Consider the following 24,193-nt stretch of genomic DNA (forward strand, 5'->3'; position numbering starts at 1 on the left):
TTATCAAGTGTTTTGTGTTGCTAAGTTTTGTGACGGTGTGCGAGTTATGAACACATGCTTTCCTTTCTTCCTCAGTTTGCGGCTTGGACACATGTCACGATGACGCAAAATTACAACTTTTCCGTTTGTCACTCTTCAAGGTCACAACCAATGTATGCTTTCAAGAAAAAAATCTGTTTTTAGTAAAAGAAATGTATGTCACAGATATGGACTCCATTTCTGACTTTGGGCCATATATATGTAACGTTGAGCAGATCATGAGATGCCTATTTATTGTATACAATATTTCTTTGACCTCGATACCTTCTCTCTGCGGAAAGTAATCACATTATTCTTGTTCTTTTCAGTTTCAGGTAAATAAAAAAACAAATTTTGTAAACAATATTTTAAATCGTACACACGTTGCAGCTAATGTGTCCTAAAACAGCAAGGATTCAGCCACTACTTCATAATTATGTAACGATTCAATAAACTGAACACAAGTTCAGTCAATTATCTCAAATGACGTGATAAATACTTCAGGTACAGACAAACAAAGACTCGACGATAAGAAAGACACAGCGATACAATAAAGTCAAGAACAGACGGACAAAGACTCGACGATAAGAAAGACACAGCGATACAATAAAGTCAAGAACAGACGGACAAAGACTCGACGATAAGAAAGACACAGCGATACAATAAAGTCAAGAACAGACGGACAAAGACTCGACGATAAGATTAAGAAAGACACAGCGATACAATAAAGTCAAGAACAGACGGACAAAGACGAACAAAGACACCGACAAACGAACGACACAGAGAAAAGTACTGAACAAACAACCTGTTCATGAACTGGAAAACAAAACGTTCTCATGCATTGGTAGAACAATGAAACTTCCATATAACGTACACATAAGATGCCAAACTTTCTTAAGATATAATTTATATTAGGAAAGTCAGCGTTTCTCAGTGATACAAATGTCAACAGCCATTTAACGATGATAGCGAATGACCCACAACTTTGAGCACTTTTCCGTGTAAAAACAAGTGGAATACATCAAGACACATCTGGAATAAATCACCCACATATATTCCGAAACGAAGAAAATAAGAACACTACTGGGATGTGCACTGCCCAACTCAATCGACAATCCAGAACACACAGTCATACACATACCGTTTCTTAATCTGCAAGCTCTGCGGTAGCCTACGTTGCAGTTTCGAAACCCTTCTTGAAAATGCAGTAATGAAAAAAAGGCAAGGTTGGCCTCCAAGATATGTAATCATTAATTTTGTTTTAGCAAAAACAGTGTAACAGAAGATAACTCATACTCAAAGGAACCATCTGTGAAGAGTGTGTTGTCCTACACAGATATGAGGAAGAGGTAACGGATCCCACGAATTCCTTTGTTAACTCGCTGATCTTTGTTTTTGATTGGTGTGGTTTTTCTCTCTTCTGTGGCTGAGGTCGCATGAGACCAGTCAGTTATCCACTGTTCATTAACAACCAAGAAAAACACAACCTCCGTTGAAAAAAAAAAAGGAAGAGAAGAAACACCTGAAACCAGACGTCACACAATCGCAGGAACGTGAAATATATTATCACTTTGTCTTTTCTGTTATATTCTACACCTCCATGAGTCATGAAAATAATAATTATTAAGCAGAGAAGAAAAAACACCTTGGGGAATTCTTGCGCAAGATGACGTTTCAGATGACGTTTCAGTCGAGGCCGTGTTGGTCAATAGCATGACCTTGGGTAGAAGGAAAACTCTCTCCCACCACAAACTAATCAGCTCCGTCTACATGCGTCTGCCTTTACCGTGAACTTTCCATCCTGGGTGAAGAAGGAGACGCCAAACAAACCGCAAAGATGGATGGTCAATCAGAATCAGATGGTCACACTCAAAACGTATCCCACAATGAACACTGCAATTTGGCGGAATCCGTCGCGATATAACCTTGAATGGTTGAAAACGACGTTAAAACTTAACACCAAATAAAGAAAGAAAGAAAGAAAGAATTTGGCGGAACACTGTTTTCTTTCATATCTCACTGGGAACGTTACACTAGCAATCTGGAGATTCACAATGAATAGTGAGCTTCAGGAGCAACACTGTTTCCTTTTCAATCAGTTTTCCAATGATCAGGACTCCATTGTGAAAGGCCTCATTTAAAGATCTGTGCAGCCCTGGTCCGAGAAACATGACGCTTTCGCAGCTTTCCCTCGTACCATTTTCTCCCCCTTTTTTCGTGTGTGAGCTATATAATTCTGGGCTGCTTCAGAAAGAGGCACCTTTTTATCTGATCCTTGTATCTGTCTTGGCCTTTTGTGGGTGGTTATCCATCATATTTGATAGCAATATGGTCAATATGACTGGGAGACTCGCATTCATTCTCAGCAGAATGTTTCAACTTTCACATCGGCACCTGTCTGCGAAGAGTTCCCTCTGTAGATTTCTTTTGACAGAAACACAATTCCTAACAGTTTAGCAACCACAAAAGCACGATGCTTTATTGCCCCTATCGTAGTTCTCGTCGAACACGTTATTGCTTTGCAAGACTTTAAGAGAGTAAAATGTTCTTGGGATCCGGAAACAGCAGCTCTGCAATTGCCTACACACACTCGTTGATCATCTTTGAGGACTGTCACAGGGATGGTATTTTTTTTTAAAGTTCTTCACGCATTCGTGGTAGTTGTTACCGAAGCAGCAGGGGCAGGACCCCTCCTCCTTTACAGAAAAGGAGGGAAGCCAAAATCGCAAACACACTGAAGACGTCTCTTTAAGATCCCTGAAGAGCGAGCTAGAGAAGAGTGCCTGCATGGACACGACAGCAACGTTGACATTCTCACAGTCATTACTGGAGTAAGTTGATTCCAATGATATAGAAGAAGTCACTTCTCATCCCACAGCTTTCCACACAGGGGTTAGAAACGAGAAGCACCCAAACTCAGTTAGGCCAACAGGCAGTGGGAGTAAGATCCTAAACACACCCGTATCCCAGTTCAGTTTACACAGGCACAAAACTTGGACAAAAACTGTGGTGTCTATCACTGTCTGCATAGGCACACGTCTGGGCCAAAACTGTAGCGCCTATCTATATCTGCACAGATACACATTTGGGTCAAAACTGTAGTGCATTTTTATGTCCAAAACAGGCACAATTCCAGGCCAAACTGAAGTGCTATCTCTGACTGTACAGGCACACATCTAGGCCAAACTACGGCGCGAATCTGTCCACACAGGCACACACATCGCGGCCAAACTGTGGCACTGCCGATAGTCAACACAGAGGCACACTGACCACATAGGCAACACAGTCCACGTCTAAATCGTCCAGCTCGGCCAGCACAGGCGATGCGAGAGAAGGAGAAGAGACAACAGAAGCGGTGGCGACAGGACGGACAGTGCAAACCCTAGCTGCCTTCAGGGGGAAGAATGAAAACCTCCGTCATGAGCGCCGGGACGGAGGAACCTGCTTTTTGGAGGTCCATTAGCAGGCTGGAGTGTTCTGCAGAGATGGAGCGAAGGTCTGAGAGTCGCGTGAGAAACTTGGCCAATGCCCCGCCCCCTCGCCGTTTCTTGGCAATCTGGTAGTGCTGTAAGGTCTCCACGTACTCAGTCTGTAGCTGCTCTACCCTGGCCTTGTCTTCCAGTCCTGGCCGTTCTGTCAACAAAGAATCAATCAGGTTGTTTAGTTATAGAAGGAAGCAATGAAGGGAAAAAGCAAAGAAGAAAGGAGAAAAAACAAGTAAGAAAGGTAGAAAGAAATTAGGCGGGAAGGAAGGATGTAAAAAAGGAAGGAAGGAAGGAAGGACCTCCTCCTCAAAACATTTTCAAGCTTCTAGGCTGCGTGTCATATGTCTTGCTCTCTCATTCTCACACGCAAGGTTGCAGTGCATAACGAAATCAATATATACTATCCACATTGAAACCTCACTAATAGTCACCCAGGTACAACTGTTTCAAGCAAAGGTCCCCAAAAAAAACGTACCACAAAAAATGGAGATGGCAGTCATGAGGGCATACTCGGCGTTGTCGGTCTGCATGACAGTCATGTTGTGGCAAAACTTGTACACTTGCTCTGCATACTCTCCAAGGCCAGTCGCCAGCATATTTTCCACTGTGATGGGCTGACCATTGGCGAACACGATGGCCTTCGTCTCAATGTCGTAGCAGCGGGCCGCCCGAATAGCCATCACTTCACTGGACGCCGCCTGCGTGACATTCAACAGAACACTGTCAGTTGGTTAACTTAAAGGTCTGGAATAGACTGGTCAGCCATGCTGAATACAATTGGCCGTAAGTAACTGGCTGAGAATCAATAATATGACTGTTTACTACGAGTTCAATGTTTCGTTTTTCGTTTTCTTCAGAAACACTAAGACCTTTAAGAGGTCCTTGATAATTATTGAGATCGAAAGTCTATTCTGGTTTTTGAAGTGATAAGATTACAGACGCAAAAGAGAGTTTTGTTTGTGTGTCCATACCTTGCATTACCTAGAATTCCACAAAGAGTGCCTTTTTAGTAGAGCACTCTTTTGAAACGACTGCAGTTGATTGATACATCTTACACTCATTTACTGTCAGTACTTTTTGTTAAACGTCAATGAATGCGCGTTCGCAGTCATACATTGGATGGTAGAGACAGAGACGGAGACAGAGACAGAACAAATAGTGAGAGACAGAGCGATAGAGAAAGTGACATAGACAGAGAAGCCAGCAGATGTTAAGATAGACAGGCAGACAGTCAGTTAAACAGCCAGCTAGCCAGTCACTCAAACCAGCCAACCTACCAGCCAAACAGAAATCGGTAAGGCAAACAACACATCCAAAAATACGAACACAAACAGGTCTAGGTGTACAGAATTAAAACAGCAAGGCAAGCCAACCTTGAGTAGGACGATTTGGTCGTCTTTGTTGAGCTCGGTGAAGCCTCGCAAACACTTGGCGAACTCCACAATGAGATGTGTGATGAGTACGGTCATGCGAGCCATGGAGTTGAGAAAACTCTCCGCCGACACTTCAGGTTTCCGGTCGCTTTCCATCACTATCTCCTCCTGCAATGCAGAACAAGGTCTTTGTGATAAGGATTGTTCATCTTGCATGCGAGATCGATCGGCGATTTTGAGATAAGATCATTTATGTGTACCATCAGTGTTGGTCAGTCTGTCTGTGTACTTCACAGACCAGTGGGTCGACATACTGTAAATGTCACGCTTTGTTCTGTCAATGATTAATCGTTCCAATAACCTACAGTTCTTGATTTTTGATTCTGTTCATAGAATAGCCTTCTGATGCTGCCTTTGTTTGAGGCGGATGGATGAGGGGATGCTGAAGGAGGGGGAGGGGAGTGGGGTGGCAGGGTTCCCCACACATGCTCGACCTACAGGGTCCTGGAACTCCGAATGATAATTTTACTTTGGAGGTTCCCAACAGGAGGGGGACTTTCCGAAGTTCCTGGAGACCTTTCCAAAAGCGTTAATTCTATCGGTTAGATGTAATCTGCAAGTTAGCGTCGGTACTGACCCGGCCAAAAATTACGTCATTGACGTCCAGCCATAATGCGCGGTTCTGGTGAGGTTATTCTCTCTCTTTCTTTTGGCTGATAACTGGCGCCACCTCGCGGCAAGATCAGACGAGAAAGGAAAAAAACTTGCATTGGTCCCAAATAGCATATCGGTTTGGTAACAGTTCGTGTGTAAGTCGTGCATTTTATACGGTAAACAGACAATGGTCGGTTCTGGTGAGGTTATGCCCCTTCTTTCTTTCGGCTGGTAACTGGCGCCACCTCGCGGCAAGATCACAGGAGTTGTCTCACGTTATCACCCCAGAAGAGTTCCACTCCGTTCTATAAATGGAAACCAGCAAACAATGTTACATCCCCACTCACCCAGGAATATGCCTGTAATGGTTTTACCCAGAGGGCGTGAAAACAACACTTATTTTCATCCCCACTTACCGTAGCTTCCGCGATATCCTGTTCATCAGGGAACTCGAACTTGGCCTGCAGAAACATGAGATTCTTCAGCACGTTACGGTAGTGCTCAGGCATCTGGGACATCGGGTCATCGTCAAAGGACTCTGCTGGCGGAGAACTGACCGAGGACCCAGCGCTGGACAGTGGGAGGGGCGGCTTGATGTCCAAGTTTGAAATTTCCACGCTCTCGTTGCTGTCCGGACTGGCCACCTCTTTCTTGACCATTGGTCTGGCCTTGGCCTTCCGCCTCGCGTCGCGCGCCTTGCATTGGTCTTCTGATAGTAGACCTGTTGTAAGAAAGGTTTCGTGTGGTTGGAGGTGAGTGGTTGTGGTATTTAAAGAGTGTGTAAATAAATGTTTTGTTTTGTATGCGCACGCATGCATGTCTCCGCATACACACACAGACACAGAGAGATTAACACAGTCATATCCATGTAGCGGTTTCCCTTCCCTTTTCTTAACACACACACACACACACACACACACACACACACACACACACACACACACGTGCATCCATCCTCTCCGCACCCCCCGCGGGTTAGGGGGAAGAATTTACCCGATCCTCCCCAGCATGTCGTAAGAGGCGACTAACGGATTCTGTTTCTCTTTTTACCCTTGTTAAGTGTTTCTTGTATAGAATATAGTCAATTTTTGTAAAGATTTTAGTCAAGCAGTATGTAAGAAATGTTAAGTCCTTTGTACTGGAAACTTGCATTCTCCCAGTAAGGTAATACATTGTACTACGTTGCAAGCCCCTGGAGCAAATTTTTTAATAGTGCTTTTGTGAAGAAGAAACAATTGACAAGTGGCTCTATCCCATCTCCCCCCTTTCCCCGTCGCGATATAACCTTCGTGCTTGAAAACGACGTTAAACACCAAATAAAGAATCCTCTCCGCCAACCCACACCTTTTCACATTAACCTACAGAGGACAAGACTCCCAAAGGACACTTTTTGTCCCAGAAAGCGGCGTATGGCTGCTTGAATGGTGGGATCAAAAAAAGAGCATACACGTAAAAATCCACTCGTGCAAAAACATGAGTGAACGTGGGAGTTTCAGCCCATGTACGAAGAAGAAGAAGAAGAAGAAGAAGAAGAAGAAGAAGAAACTCACATTCTTCCTTCATGCCGACTTCCCGACATCGTCGTAAGCGGCATGCTTGACACTTCCGTCGCATCCACATGTCCATTTCGCAGTTGCCACCATACTTGCATACGTAGCTGGCTGTCTTCGTAATACTCCGTCGGAAAAAGCCTGCATCAAAGTCATGAAAAACGTTTTTATATTGGCAAAAAAGTGTATACATGTTTGATGAGTGGATTCTCTTTCTCCGTCTCTTTCTCTCTCTTTCTCTGTCTCTCTTTCTATCTGTCTGTCTCTGTCTGTCTGTCTCTGTCTGTCGGTCTTTCTCTCTCTCTGTGTTGCCCACACAGCTCAGGGCACTGTAGTGTTAGCGGGAGGTTAGTCACTGCAGATGCGACAGAGATCATCCCACGTCCCTTTCTCTTTCCCCATCCCCCATATCACGTCCTCTTGAATGCTCTTGCCTCCCCCCCCCCCCCCCTCCTCTCGCTCTCTCTCTCCGCATCTCTCTCCGCATCTCTCATTATCTCTCTCTCTCTCTCTCTCTCTCTCTTTCTCTGTCTATCTGTCTCTGTCTCTCTCTTTCTCTGTCTGTCTGACTCTGTCTCTCTCTCTCTCCCCACATCTCACACCTCTCTCTCTCCTTCTTCCTCACCTTTGCAGCCCTCACAGCTGAGGGCATTGTAGTGGTAGCCGGACGCCCGGTCGCCACAGATGCGACACAGCTCCTCCTCGATGCTCTTGCCGGCCACCCCAGAGCCCTTCTTCCTCTTGGCGTCGCTGCAGCCATCCAGCGAGTAGAGGTCATCGGTGCTGCACGTGCTGTTGCCCCCGGCCGTGTCCAGGTGGTGATAGGGGCCGGAGCCGCCCGACAGGTTCATGCCATCCACGAGCGACGACTGCGGGTGGTGGTGGTTGCTGTCGGGGTGCGGGGGCATGGTCCCATCAGACAGCACTGCAAGAACAGACATAAAGTCGGGTAAGGTTAACTGCAGAACAGACATAAAATAGGTTAAGGTTTACGCTGGAGGTCGTCAAGGATCGTCGAGAAGTCATTTTGAGAAGAAAGTGATGACAGTTCATGCACAGTACGTTGATGAACAAAGCTTAAAGACAGTGCTACTGAAAACACAGACACACAGACGATGACGACGACGACGACGACGCTGATGATGATGATGATGATGATGACGACGATGATCGGCTAAACAATCTGAATGTAAAGAAAAACTATATTAGCTGGCTTACCCTGCGCAAGATAAACTACAATCATAATTATTGGCAACGTAAGCACTGAATGACATCTCCCACAGATGAATGACCGGCGAGGAAGGAAATGACGTCAGCAACACAGCATACTTTACATGTAAGAGCGTCCGACTTTTAACTTAGTTTAATGGTTTTTTTCTCATCCCTCAACCCCAAAGTAAGATAAATAGTTGTGTTGCACCTCTTGTGAAGAGGAAAATTATCTCTTTATATCAACACAACAACAGAGATATCTCTAGCTCTGAAAGCTTTGCTGATGTAAGAAAACTGCCCATACTGTTCGGGACATATTTGCATAACATGCACTTTACGAATGTTGTACACATGATCAAAGTCACAAGACCACTATTGAATTCATAAACTTTGCACTGTGGAAGGTGATCAAAGCAGAGTAGTATGCAGATGCAACGAACAACAAGCGTTTTTGTTTAACTGACAGCAAGACCACTATTAAATTCATAAACTTTGCACTGTGGGAGGTGATCAAAGCATAGTATGCAGATGCAACGAACAACAAGCGTCTTTGTTTAACTGACAGCATGTTGAGTAGTACCGGATGCCGCTTTTGACTACACACGCCCGAAGATGCGGGTTTGTCTGAACCCATACATTTGAAAGAGGGTTTTTACCGTTTATTTCTCTAACGACGATGCGGGTTTGTCTGAACCCATACATTTGAAATAGGGTTTTTACCGTTTATTTCTCTAACGACGGGGTGGGTTCAGGGAAAGCCACAGCGCTACTTCAGTGGGTGCATCGAGTTTCTCCCTTCACCGACTTCTTGCAGGGGAGGGAGAGGGGGAGGGAGAGGGGGAGGGAGAGGGGGAGGGAGAGGGGGAGGGAGAGACTGAGAGAGACTGAGTGAGACTGAGAGACTAACAAAAGAGAGAGAGGGAGAGAGAGAGAGAGAGACTAAGAAAGAGAGAGAGAGAGACTAAGAAAGAGAGAGAGAGAGACTAAGAAAGAGAGAGAGACTAAGAAAGAGAGAGAGAAAGAGAGAGAGAGAGAGACTAAGAAAGAGAGAGAGAGAGAGATTAAGAAAGAGAGAGAGAGACTAAGAAAGAGAGAGAGAGACTAAGAAAGAGAGAGAGAGAGACTAAGAAAGAGAGAGAGAGACTAAGAAAGAGAGAGAGAGAGAGACTAAGAAAGAGAGAGAGGGAGACTAAGAAAGAGAGAGAGACTAAGAAAGAGAGAGAGAGACTAAGAAAGAGAGAGAGAGAGACTAAGAAAGAGAGAGAGACTAAGAAAGAGAGAGGGGGAGAGACTAAGAAAGAGAGAGAGATAGAGACTAAGAAAGAGAGAGAGAGAGATTAAGAAGGAGAGAGAGAGAGAGAGACAAAGAAAGAGAGAGAGAGACTAAGAAAGAGAGAGAGAGACTAAGAAAGAGAGAAAGAGAGAGACTAAGAAAGAGAGAGAGAGACTAAGAAAGAGATAGAGAGAGAGACTAAGAAAGAGAGAGAGAGAGACTAAGAAAGAGAGAGAGAGAGACTAAGAAAGAGAGAGAGAGACTAAGAAAGAGAGAGAGAGAGACTAAGAAAGAGAGAGAGAGAGAGACTAAGAAAGAGAGAGAGAGAGAGACTAAGAAAGAGAGAGAGAGGGACTAAGAAAGAGAGAGAGAGACTAAGAAAGAGAGAGAGAGACTAAGAGAGAGAGAGAGAGAGAGACTAAGAAAGACAGAGACTAAGAAAGAGAGAGAGAGAGACTAAGAAAGAGAGAGAGAGAGACTAAGAAAGAGAGAGAGACTAAGAAAGAGAGAGAGAGAGACTAAGAAAGAGAGAGACTAAGAAAGAGAGAGAGACTAAGAAAGAGAGAGAGAGACTAAGAAAGAGAGAGAGAGACTAGGAAAGAGAGAGAGAGACTAAGAAAGAGAGAGAGAGACTAAGAAAGAGAGAGAGAGACTAAGAAAGAGAGAGAGAGACTAAGAAAGAGAGAGAGACTAAGAAAGAGAGAGAGAGACTAAGAAAGAGAGAGAGAGACTAAGAAAGAGAGAGAGAGAGAGATACTAAGAAAGAGAGAGAGAGAGACTAAGAAAGATAGAGAGAGACTAAGAAAGAGAGAGAGAGACTAAGAAAGAGAGAGAGACTAAGAAAGAGAGAGAGACTAAGAAAGAGAGAGAGAGAGACTAAGAAAGAGAGAGAGAGAGAGACTAAGAAAGAGAGACTAAGAAAGAGAGAGAGAGACTAAGAAAGAGAGAGAGAGAGAATAAGAGAGAGAGAGAGAGAGAGAATAAGAAAGAGAGAGAGAGAGACTAAGAAAGAGAGAGAGACTAAGAGAGAGAGACATAGAGAGACTGAGAGACAGAGACAGACAGACAGAGAGAGGGAGAGACAGAGACAGACAGTCAGATAGACAGACAGTCAGATAGACGGATAGACAGATAGACAGACAGACAGACAGAGCAACTGACAACAGACATACAGACAGAGAGATACGGACAGACAGACAGAGAGACAGACAGTCTCTTGGAGACAAACAGGCAGACAGACACTGTTCCGCCGCTTTGGTAATTATGGGTGTAGCAGAACCCGCGCCGTCGGCAGAGGGATAGTTACAATCACTACTACTCTTTAAAAGTATGGGTTTGTGTGAACCCGCGCCATCGGTAGTGTTTATGTAAATTATCATAATCAATTAATTTTAATGTTTTGTCATGTACACACTAAAAATTTGCAGACAGAGAGCAAATTAGGTGTGTGAGAGATACTTAAAATTTCAAAACGATACCTTTAATGGTTCCAGAGTTACAATGATTTTAGTGTGTCTCTGGGTACAGGTGAACCCAGGAAGCACGGCAAAGGTTAACAAATTGTAAAGCGGGTTTCCTCGTTGTTCGTCCACAAAAACGTGAAGTGTCACGTGATAATTTATGATGAACTATGCACCATTCCTCACGTTCCGTCATGTGTGAAGGTCACACAAGTGAAGCTAGCGGTGTCAGGCATTTCAAATAATATTGGAATAACGGAAAATGGGTGGGGATGGCGACGTCAGAGAGAGAGAGAGAGAGAGAGAGAGGGACAGAGACTGAGAGAGAGAGAAAGAGAGAGACAGAGACAGAGAGAGAGACAGAGAGAGACAGACAGACAGACAGACAGACCGTGCACAGACAGACAGACAGACAGACAGACAGGCAGAGGAGGGGGAAGGGGCGTGCGTGCTTAATCATCATCATCATCATCATCATCATCATCATCATCATCATCATCATCATCATCATCATCATCATCATCATCATCATCATCATCATCGCTGTCCATCTTTCTATCATCCTATAACATTTGGTTAGAAAATGTGCCGCACTACCTTTTCGCAAAAACTAAAGCAGGCTGGCTTGCGTGGCGGAAAACTCCTTCATTAGATGAAGGAAACGTGTGTTCTCCCCAGTGAGTAATATAGCAAGGCTTCCTCACGCATACCCCTCAAACAATCTGTGGGAGTGTTAAATAGCTTTAGAGGCGCTCGTTTATCCTTATCACGCAAACAGGCACACACACGACCTCTCTCTCTCTCTCTCTCTGAGACATGTCAGTGTCTCTCTCTCCCTCTCTTCCTATTTTTGAGTGTGTATAAGTAACTATAACCTTTTTCCGTCTTACTATCTATATTATTTGCGTCTGTCACACACACACACACACACACACACACACACACACACACACACACACACACACACACAAACAAATGACATGAACTAAACAATAGATCAATATTTTCTATGAGGGGGGAGTTCAGGCTGTGGGATAGAAGCTGAGTAGAAACAAGTGTGTGGGGGAGGGGGCTATGCGGGAGGGGGGGGGGGGGGCGTTGACGGGGGGAGGGTTGCAGACAATGTGAAATCAAGTACGACAGGTGCACGACCTCGCTTGCAAGGTTCCCTTATCACGACTTCCGCATCTTTATGGCTCCGGGCTCCTTCTTGTCTTGCAGTACCTGCTGCTACTGACAACTATGTTATCCCACCAAATGGCCTTCTTTTCTTCAGTACCTTCTGCTACTGACAACTATGCAAAACATGGCAGCGAGTACCTACAGTGAAGTCGTTTGGCAAAGCACCTTAACCTTTGACGTCATATTTGGCAGATCTGCCAAATCTTTGTCAAGGTGAGACACAAAAAAAGCTATATACAAAGAACTGTTGCATTTAAAAATTCCCACAATAATGGCTAACAACTCCAATGCCTTTTTTTTAGGCAAATTTGCTGAAACATCCCTCGGGTAATGTAACACTAGTACACTGTTTGATTTCGTTTTCACGCTGCGCCATTTCAAACAATGCAGTCATAAATTATAGTTGATCAACCCTGTGGTTGGCGTTTACGCGGTGCATCGGACAATCAGCAAACGCAAGGAGCAGCTTGTTTATTTGTGTGTGTGTGTTACATCAGTTACATTCGACAGAGGGAGCTATTTTCGACAGACGAAGCTATATTTGACAGACTGACCTAGTTCCAAAACTGTCACGAACAGGAATCACGCCGTAACAAACAGGCCAGCACGTCTGTGGTACGAGGTATGTTATAGCTCGTAAACTTCCTGCTCGTGTTGTGGCAAACGAGTTGGCGTCTTTGGAAAATTCGGCAAACACACCCACCCACGCACACCCTCCTGGTAAGAATATAAGTAACTCTTACATAAAACACACACACACGCACACACATATAACAAACCACAAAACAAAGGTGTGGTGATCGATGGGTTTAAACAGTGTACACTATAACTTTGTCTATCAACGTTACCATTAGCAAGCAAAAACAGCCAACAGGAATACTAACTACTTTCTGAGACAATAATGATATAATATCACCCACACGAGTGCTCAACTATAATTCACTATTAAGTCACACATATACAGTCGACAGCTGCTTGCTAAGTGCACTGGTCACACTCGATCCTCACAAACACAACGCACACAGCAGTCGATATCTCTGGTGGTTAATACGAAGAAAGCCTCTCAAAGCCGTCGTGCTGATGATTGTCGCCAAAAACCAAAACAAAACAAGTCGCGTAAGGCGAAATTACTACATTTAGTCAAGCTGTCGAACTCACGGGATGAAACTGAACGCACTGTATTTTTTCACCAAGACAGTACAGCTTCGTCAAACCCCGCGTGAAGGAAATCGCTCACCTCCCACGTGCAAAACGTAGTGATATTGACACGCCAGATTAGCGCGGTAGCGTATTGTGCTAAGCAGGAAAGCGCGCTTTTCTGTATTCTTGTTAACTTTCGGAGCTTGTTTTGAATCCAACCTATCATATATATGTTTTTGGAATCAGGAATTGATAAAGAATAAGATGAAATCATTTTTGGATCGATTTCTTAAATTTTAACCGTAAGATTAATTAATCTATTTTCGTTAATTGTGATCACATTTTAAGAGTAAACATGACATACGTATATATTTTTAGATTCAGAATGTGATGAAGAATACGATGCAATCAATTTTAAATCTGTTTGCGAAAAATCGATTTTAATGACAACTTTAATGAGCAAACTCATTAATTAATTTTTAAGACTTCAAGCTGAAATGCAATACCAACGTCCGGGCTTCGTCGAAGATTACTTGAACACAATTTCAACCAATTTGGTTGAAAAATGAGAGCGTGACAGTGCCGCCTCAACTTTCACGAAAAGCCGGATATGACGTCATCGAAGACATTTATCAAAAAAATGAAAAAAAACGTCCGGAGATACCATACTCAGGATCTCTCATGTCAAGTTTCATGAAGATCGGTCCAATAGTTTTCTCTGAATCGCTCTACACACACACACACACACACACATACACCACACCGTCGTCTCGATTCCCCCCTCTACGTTAAAACATTTAGTCAAAACTTGACTAAATGTAAAAAGCTAAAAAAGCAAGACACAAAAATAGCAGACAGCGATATTGACATGGAAGCACTTAAAAAATCTCTCTCTCTCTCAAAGCGTCCGGGTCGAGCTGACATGTATGACAGGAAGCGCTATAGCATTATTGTATCATTTCAAGTTCTCAAGAGTCGAGGTCCTTCTGATAATATTATTATTATTTTATAAAAAATCAACAAGGTCGAGCTGACATTTGTAGCACAAATAGGCAGCACTGTGGTATCACTTTACATTCTCAATCGCCGAGGTCACACTGATATTATTAAATAGCTTTTAAGTATTGGAGTCATCTAGTATTTCAGTCACATATTTGGTAACGCCTCTAAAAAATAAAAATAAAATAATAATAAGAAGAAAACAAGTCGCGTGAAGCGATATAAAAACAATTAGTCAAGATAAACACCACAAACCATCGTCGAGACTACATTCAAATAGTCTCGGCTTACCATATCGAAGACCGAGACGGGGCACGCTCGCCTCCGCGAAGCACGCTTCCGTAGTACTAACTGAACTTATTTTCTTTCATTCTGAGCACATTTTTTGAGTAAACATGACATATCTTGACATATCTACATATTTTTGAATTCAGGAGAAGATGAGGAATACAATGCAATCATTTTCTAATCTGTTTATGAAAATTCCATATCAATGACAATCTTTAAGCAAACTCATTAATTAATTTTTAAGCCTCCAAGCTGAAATGCAATACCAAAGTCCGGACTTCGTCGAAGATTAGTTGACCACAATTTCAACCAATTTGGTTGAAAAATGAGAGCGTGACAGTGCCACCTCAACTTTCACGAAAAGCCGGATATGACGTCATCAAAGCCATTTATCAAAAAACCGAAAAAAACGTCTGGGGATTCCATACTCAGGATCTTTCATGTCAAGTTTCATGAAGATCGGTCCAATAGTTTTCCCTGAATCGCTCTACACACACACACACAGACATACATACACCACGACCCTCGTCTCGATTCCCCCTCTATGTTAAAACATTTAGTCAAAACTTGAATAAATTCGCGTAATGCGAAATTACTACATTTAGTCAAGCTGTGGAACTCACAGAATGAAACTGAACGCACTGCATTTTTTCACAATGACCGTAGTCCGCCGCTTGTGCAAAAGGCAGTGAAACTGACGAGCCTGTTTAGCGCGGTCGTGGTTTCGCTGTACTGCATAGCACGCTTTTCTGTGCCTCTGTTCGTTTTAACTTTCTGAGCGTGTTTTTAATCCAAACATATCATATCTAGATATGATTTTGGAATCAGGAACCGACAAGGAATAAGATGAAAGTGTTTTTAAATCGATTTCGGAAATTTAATTTTGATCATACTTTTTATATTTTTAATTTTCAGAGATTGTTTTTAATCCGAATATAACATATTTATATGTTTTTGGAATCAGGAAATGATGTAGAATAAGATGAACGTAGTTTTGGATCGTTTTATATAAAAACAAAATTTATTACAATTTTCAGATTTTTAATGACCAAAGTCATTAATTAATTGTTAAGCCACCAAGCTGAAATGCAATACCGAAGTCCGGCCTTTGTCGAAGATTGCTTTACAAAAATTTCAATCAATTTGTTTGAAAAATGAGGGTGTGACAGTGCCGCCTCAACTTTTACAAAAAGCCGGATATGACGTCATCAAAGACATTTATGGAAAAAATAAAAAAAAACGTCTGGGGATATATCATACCCAGGAACTCTCATGTAAAATTTCATAAAGATCGGTCCAGTAGTTTACTCTGAATCTTTTCTATCTGCAGCAATGCTAAAAACGGGTTTGTATATCTATATATGCACTATACTCTACGTTGCTTCTAACTCTGAACTGCTTCTGTACACTTTTTGGTCAATACACACACCGCCTACATTGATGACGTCACAACACGGAACATTTATTTGAGGAACTGGTGTTCCACTTTCGTTCAGACTGACAGATATCGGTCATGAATCGCAAAACAAACAAAGGTTAATAATGAAAAGAACCAAAAAAAGAAACAAAGGTTATAGGTATTGACACGTTTAATTATTGACAAAACGAAACATTCACTAGCTCGTGGAACCTTTAGACTTTGAAGTGGACGGACAAACAATTAGTATTGAGACAATGACTATATCCGTCGTTGGTAGTGAACTGGTTACATGGGATTTCAATCTGAGAGAGAGAGAGAGAGAGAGAGAGAGAGAGAGAGAGAGAGAGAGAGAGAGAGAGAAAGAGAGAGAGAGAGAGGGAGAGAGGCAGACAGACAGACAGACAGACAGAGGGACAGAGAAAGAGAGAGACATAGACAGAGACAGACATAGACAGACAGAAAGAGAGAGAGCGGTTGGGGTACCTTAGTAAGAACAACATTAGTAGTATTCTTATATCCAACTTGAAAAGAACACTGTTGGCGATTTTCATAGAGTGTCTACATGTACACATCGCTCACCGTCAAAGGCAAAGCGAAAAACGGCGAACTGGGGTACGGCGAACTGGGATACGGCGAACTGGGATACGGCGAACTGGGATACGGCGAACTGGGATACGGCGAACTGGATTATCTTAATTGATTGAATACAGCAAACTGGGAAAAGGCGAAACGGGACACGGCGAACCAGGAAGTTGCCCCCCATTAAGCCTTCGCGGTTGAACGAGTTGTCGACTCATCGTCTATTCAATCGGAATCTTGACACGCAGGCATTTCAGCCTTCACAAACAAGTAGTGTTCCTTGGAAAAGATCTACCGGTACTCAGTGCAATGAAAACACCTGGTCCACTGATTTCAAATACCACACCGTATATAACCGGTTGACACGAAGAAATTACCCACGCTCCGGTTCAATCCATTTCAGCTCTCACGCGGCGGCAAAGCGAGGTGAGTTGCTCCACAAATTGCATCATAACTTTCACAAAAAGACATTTTATCGTATTATTGTTGTTTGCACTTTAGCAAAAGAAGTATGCGTACCATACTATTCCAGAATTATTTTATTATTTAAATGCACTTGTAAAAGGGGAGCAGAGAATATTGACACATTTCAAGCGTTCTGCGCCAAAATGTTGACTTTTCATTGTTATTATGGAATATTTAATGCAAGTAAAAGATTATAGTCAACGGGAAAGTCAAGATTAATCAATTCTTGAAACATGAGTGTACTTTTTGGTCTTTGAAAAGTTGCAATTCGATTACATGTCAAGAAATCGCGTAGCAACCCTACAAATTGCCGGTTGATACTCTCACGCTTGCTTTATTTTGAAAGGTTGCGACTCTCACGCATACTCGGTTGCGACTCTCACGCAGTTTTTCAAATGGAAAACGGAGAATATTTCATGTCTTAGCATGTTTACTTGTTTGGATTTGATGCAAAATCTCTTATGTTGTCTCTTAATGTTTAAAACCTCTCTCTCTCTCTCTCTCTCTCTCTCTCTCTCTCTCTCTCTCTCTCTCTCTCTCTCTCTCTCTCTTGATGATTCTTTTACTTCCCTTTACTTGTTTTGCCTTGCAAGCATTCATCCACAAAGCATTGACTGACTTGCGGATCTGGTCTGTTTCAGAATCAGAGTCGGCAAAGGCAAAGTGATTGTCACTTTAATTGAAACTGACGTGAGTGACACCAGCGTTGGAGAGAGCATGTTGCGTCACTGAGATATGTTTTTTACACAGTCACTGGGTCAGAACGGCAGAAATCCAAAAGTGTATGGACAACCTGCAGGAATTTTCAACGTTCGAGAGAACCCAGTCCTACCACGGAAGAAGAAGAAGAAGAGGAAGAAGAAGAAATCAAGCGAGGACGAAGATCTGATCAACGAGCCGAGCCAAAGTATTAGTATTTACTTCATGTATTTCGGGTTTACATATTTACTCCACAATCCACTTCCAAACATGCCTCTTATACAGTTAGAAATGTAGTTAAATATAGTTTTTGATCATGAACAAGCAGAAATTCAAGTGAATCATGTCAAGAAAATCACCATGATCCTAATTTTTCCCAATAACAGAGGATCTGCAACAGTGTGGGTTTTCTCGGACATTTACATTATCAAGGGTGTATTATGGTATGAATGACAACTCATACTGTCTGTAAAGAGGCGGTACACCCCGAGTTTGCCGAAACTACAATAGGGGAAAAGGGAACATAAAAACTCTATGATGGGGAGCGGGGTCATGTATATATGTGTGTGTGTGTGGGGGGGGGGGGGGGGGGGAGAACAGGAATCAGTGGCAAAATACCGGACAATCAAAGATTGCCTGCATAAACGAGTAAATTGTTGTTGTTTTTTGCTCAAATAAAGCAAAAATCATTCGTGAGAGTCTCAACCAGAGAATAAAAACTTTGCGTGAGAGTCTCACCCTACCGAGCGTGAGAGTATCAACCGGCAATTTGTAGGGTTGCTACGCGATTTCTTGACATGTAATCGATTTGCAACTTTTCAAAGACCAAAAAGTACACTCATGTTTCAAGAATTGATTAATCTTGTCTTTCCCGTTGACTATAATCTTTTACTTGCATTAAATATTCCATAATAACAATGAAAAGTCAACATTTTGGCGCAGAACGCTTGAAATGTGTCAATATTCTCTGCTCCCCTTTTACAAGTGCATTTAAACAATAAAATAATTCTGGAATATGGTACGCATACTTCTTATGCTAAAGCGCAAACAAAAATAATACGATAAAATGTCTCTTTGTGAAAGTTATGATGCAATTTGTGGAGCAACTCACCTCGCTTTGCCGCCGCGTGAGAGCTGAAATGGATTGAACCGGAGCGTGGGTAGTTTCTTCGTATCAACCGGTTATACGGTGTGAATACGTGTGTGAAGTGCTTATTTCAAGTGTTCTTCGAATGTAAAAATAGCTCCGTGACCCAGATCACAACTTGTTAAAAAGTTAAAGGCACAGTAAGCCTCCCGTAAACCATCACAGATACTGTCATGCTTTTACACACAGTACAAACACCCTTTCGTTTAAACACTCACCGCTTGAGAACATCCTAGGTGCCCTACGTAAAGAGCGAGCAATTTTCAAAGAATTTATTTTCGCGGACCGTCTGATCGGCAAATCAGGCGCCTCGTTTTGGCGCTAGAACTAACTTTTAAAATCCAGATAATAGATTGACAGCTTGCTACACAAGCATTCTTAAATCATAAAATAACTTTTTTTTCTCATCAAGACAAGATCAGTACAATTCGAAGTTTTGAAAGTTTAAAAAAAGAAAAGCCCGGAAACGTGTCACGCAAACCGTCTTTCTCGTAGCAGACGACGGTTGTGCCTATAGTGCCCGTTCATCTGAACAGTCAACTGTCAACGCTCTTGTTCGTGTGAATCGCAGCCGTTTGTTGCGTTTAGATTCAGAGGTACACAATACCGTGCTATTGCAGATAAGCTTACAGCGAGTCGCATTGAAATCACAAACTGACGACTACATTGTGAGAAAAAAAAAGAAAACTGGATCACACGGGTTCGCGATGGCTCAGGGGTAAGATAAACCACGCAAAAATAAATTCTTTGAAAATTGCTCGCTCTTTACGGAGGGCGCCTATGATGTTCAAAAGCGGTGAGTGTGTAAATGAAAGGGTGTTTGTACTGTGTGTAAACGCCTGACAGTATCTGTGATGGTTTACAGGGGGCTTACTGTGCCTTTAATACGATGCACAGTTAAATCTTCAACACCTGCAATATCTGGAAATACTAAACGTACGAGACAGTAACACAAGGTCGTGTTTACTGAAAATTGATTACGCAAAAACATGTCAAGACGAACATTGATTGGAAATCTGACTTTATTTGTGTGTTTTTTCAAGATATTTTGAAAACACAGAGAATACCATCAAGACACACATGACCGTTCAACGACAGTCATACAATTGTGACAGGGATGTAAACACGTCACCGTTTGTCATAGTCTCATAACAGTCTGCACGATGTTATTCAAGAAACCTACAAAATAATATACGGCTTGTCTATGTTTCACAAAGACTTTACGAAGAAGACGCTATTTTGAATGATACCGGAGAAGAGTGCAGACAGATGATGTATAACCCTCTTGATTGTGTGTGGTGTGGCTGTTTGTTCGTTCATGGGCTGAAACTCCCACGGCTTTTACGTGTATGACCGTTTTTACCCCGCCATTTAGGCAGCCATACGCCGCTTTCGGAGGAAGCATGCTGGGTATTTTCGTGTTTCTATAACCCACCGAACTCTGACATGGATTACAGGATCTTTTTCGTGCGCACTTGGTCTTGTGCTTGCGTGTACACACGGGGGTGTTCGGACACCGAGGAGAGTCTGCACACAAAGTTGACTCTGAGAAATAAATCTCTCGCCGAACGTGGGGACGAACTCACGCTGACAGCGGCCAACTGGATACAAATCCAGCGCGCTACCGACTGAGCTACATCCCCGCCCCGTGTGGTGTGGCTGTGAAAATGATTGATAGTATTGTAAAGAAACACAACAGCAACATTACTGCTGGTGCCTATGACACGCGCGCGTTCTATTCCTAGGCCAAGGCCACCCACATGCGAGATTCTACTCTTCTCTGTCGGTTCTGTCTGCTCATACACGCAAGAAGAAACACTGGAGAACAAAAAGAATTAGAGTTCAAAAGTAGCTGTCTAGGTCGCAACTTTAGTGCACTCCTTCGAATACACCCCCCATCCCCCCCCCCCCCCACACACACACACACACATTTTTTTCGGAGACTTATTGTCAATCTTTTTCAGCGGGTCATCGGGAGTTGTTTACGGCGTTGTGGAATATGATATTGTTTTTGTCCGGCAAGCGTGTCGTTCTGTTCTCAAGGTCACATTAAATGCCGACGGTACAGTTCTGTTAAGATGCCAACACGAGTGCGCCTCAAGATGATTGATGCAACTCGAGTTGTGAAACCCACACGACACATTTAACTGACGAAACTCTGTCCATCTCGCCACCTCCTCCCCAGCCCCCTTTGAACATATGCGCAACAATGTGAAACATCATGCATACACATTTAAACGTGCGTGCACACACACAGACACACACACACACACACACACACACACACACACACACACACACACGCGCGCGCGCGCACAGAGAGAGAAAGAGAACGAGAGAGTGAGAGAGTGAGAGAGAGAGAGAGAGAGAGAGAGAGAGAGAGAGACACACACACACACACACACAGAGACAGAGAGAGACACACACAGAGAGAGACACACACACAGAGAGACGGAGACAGAGAGAGAGAGAGAGAGAGAGAGAGAGAGAGAAACATTGAAACATTGAAACATTGAACTTTATTACAGGAAAGATAGCATTAGGTCCGTAGGACCTTTCTTACAGCTAGTCCTGATCTAAGCAAAATGGTTATAATCGAAATGGGAATACATAGGAACAAACTTTTTATGATGAAACGCAGACACACGCAATAATAGTAATATAAGAATAAGATCATTTTTTATCGACATGTGATATACAGATATACAACCATACATTATCAGAACACACACACACACATATATATACACGCACACGCACACGCACACGCACACGCACACACACACAGAAGATCAACTAACTTATAAGGCAAGCCAACATAACACGACACACTAACCAAATAAAGGATCAGGTAGCAAAGTTAAAAAAAAAAAATAAAAAATAAAAAAAAAACGTTCATGATCTAATATATATACCATCTTACATTATGAAGGAATCACCATGCCAATATAAAATGCAGTAATACTATCTTAGATACTAGAAGGAGTAATACACGAGAATGTATTCTTATCACACCAAGTTGACGCAAGACACATACATGCACATTTTCAGAAGGATAAAAGGCACACATACGTTTGAGCAACCAGGCACATTACATTAAAGTGATGTTTGAATGTATTTTTGCAGATGTGTTTTGAATGTTTTAAGGTTACTGGTCGATTTTAAGCATGTAGGTAGGGAGTTCCAGACATAAGCTCCCGAGTATGAAAGACTAGTTTTAAATATGTCAATGCGTGGCTTCGGGCAGGCCAGATTATGCTTGAAAGTGGAATACCGAGAAGGTGTTGATTGAAACAAGTGAGTTAGATATTCGGGTGCTTGGTCATGTAGGATCTTGTGCATGAAAACTGATTTATTAAATAAAAGCTGTTGTTTAAGTTGAGGTATATTGAGGGCTGTCAGTTTTGCGTCAGTAGTTAGTGATGGGTCAGGCAGAATGAGTTTAGCTGACCTACGATGACGAGAATTTATAGTTTTGAATAATGCATCACTACAGCCATCCCAGATGACAGAGGCATAATCAATGTGAGGTTTGATGTGGGCGTTGTAGAACATTTTTCGGGCGTCTAAAGTTATGACTGACTGAAGTTTTGAAAGTAGGAATAAATTTCTTGAAACGCGTTTACACAGATGTTCAATGTGGGAATGCCACCTAAGCTTATCATCGATAATCACGCCTAGCAGTTTGTGTTCGCTAACCTTTTCTATTGAGTTTCCGTTGATGGTGAGATCTAGTGAGAGGGGGGACAACTGATGCTTCTGGCGCGTTGTAATTACCATTGATTTAGATTTCAGAGGGTTTAGGACCATGTTGTTTTCAGAGCACCATTGTGAGATGTCTCTAAGGGTGTGCTGAAGAGATTGTTGAATATTTTCAAGACGTCTATTTTGTGTCCGTAGTGTTGTGTCATCAGCGAGCATGTGGCATTCTACTGAGTTGTCAGAGAAGTGAAGTGGAAGGTCATTAACGTAAATACAGAAAAGAATAGGACCTAAGACAGAGCCCTGGGGTACTCCATATAACACGGACTCCTCTCTTGAGTACGCACCATGTACATAGACTTGTTGCGATCGGTTTTCAAGGAAAGACTGAAAGAAAGACAGAGAGTCAGATCCATTGAGATATAGTGATAATTTGTTGAGGAGAATTTTATGATCAACGAGGTCAAAGGCCTTAGAAAAATCTAAGTATACGACCCCAGAGAGAGAGAGAGAGAGAGAGGGGTGAGAGAGAGACAGAGACAGAGAGTGCGAGAGAGAGAGAGCAGAGCTAGAGACAGAGACAGAGTGACAGACAGACAGACAAGCAGAGAGAGAGAGAGAGAGAGAGAGAGAGAGAGAGAGAGAGAGAGAGAGAGAGAGAGAGAGAGAGACAAAGAAATAATGCAAGAAAGGAATTATATACATGCACAAATAGAGGAATATACACACACACAAAACGAGAAGAAAAAAAAAGAAAAAAAAAAGAAAAAGAGAAGAAAAAGCTCCATATACTGAACAAGAAGACGGTTATAAGTCTGCTCATAATTCAATTGTTACATGAACGAAAAATTTACATGGAAGAGAGAAAAACAAATCGTTCGCCATCGTGACGCAGTGACGACAGAAATAAAGGTGATTTCCTAGTCTTTGTATGACAGCCACGTCAGTCGCACCCTGTCTTTTAACATTTAGTCAAGTGTTGTTTCTTTTTTTCCGTTTCATAGCTTCTTTTTACATTTAGTGACGTTTTTTACCGCTAACCTGTTCGTTTATTTTACTCTATGTGTGTGTGTGTGTGTGTGTGTGTATGTGTGTGTGTGTGCGTGCGTGCGTGCGTGTGTTTGTGTGTGTGTGCGTGAGCGCGCGCGCGCCTGTGACCCTCACGTCAAGGCAAAATCATAACCGTTGTTGAATGTCATTCAGATAAATGTTCTTCAGAGAAGACTAGACGTGTGTTGTCAGTTTACACACATGGTAATACACACACGGTACATGTTAGGATAAGATCTATCATGTATATATATCATCTATCATTACCTATACAGGTATAGTCAAACTTAGGTGACCTTTTTGTATATTTGCTGCTGGTGACAGTCGACTTGTATGGTCGTCGTTGGTGTTGTTGTTGTAGACTGTATAATAACCCTTAGGTGTGGTGTTACTAGCTGATGGACTGACAGACCATCAGTGCAAAATACCTGCCACTAATTTTGTGTAGGTGTGGTTCAGAATAAACTAGACCATCGTATGTTTAACCTGACAGACTC

General features: G+C 42.6%; 1 protein-coding gene across 1 annotated transcript in view; it reads right to left on the reverse strand.

Annotated features, from left to right (window-relative positions):
• Positions 1-15: 15 nt before the first annotated feature.
• Positions 16-24,193, reverse strand: part of LOC138981406 (ecdysone receptor-like) — a 101,413-nt gene continuing 77,235 nt past the window's right edge. Inside the window, exons 3-8 of the mRNA XM_070354322.1 lie at positions 7,706-8,005; positions 7,081-7,221; positions 5,947-6,251; positions 4,877-5,044; positions 3,979-4,201; positions 16-3,651 (exon numbers count right to left, since the gene is read on the reverse strand). Coding sequence (XP_070210423.1) covers positions 3,401-3,651; positions 3,979-4,201; positions 4,877-5,044; positions 5,947-6,251; positions 7,081-7,221; positions 7,706-8,005 — 1,388 coding nt within the window. The 3' untranslated portion in view covers positions 16-3,400. The remainder of the gene's footprint in view (positions 3,652-3,978; positions 4,202-4,876; positions 5,045-5,946; positions 6,252-7,080; positions 7,222-7,705; positions 8,006-24,193) is intronic.

The sequence above is a fragment of the Littorina saxatilis genome, linkage group LG12, assembly GCF_037325665.1.
Source record: "Littorina saxatilis isolate snail1 linkage group LG12, US_GU_Lsax_2.0, whole genome shotgun sequence".
NCBI classification, from domain to species: domain Eukaryota; kingdom Metazoa; phylum Mollusca; class Gastropoda; order Littorinimorpha; family Littorinidae; genus Littorina; species Littorina saxatilis.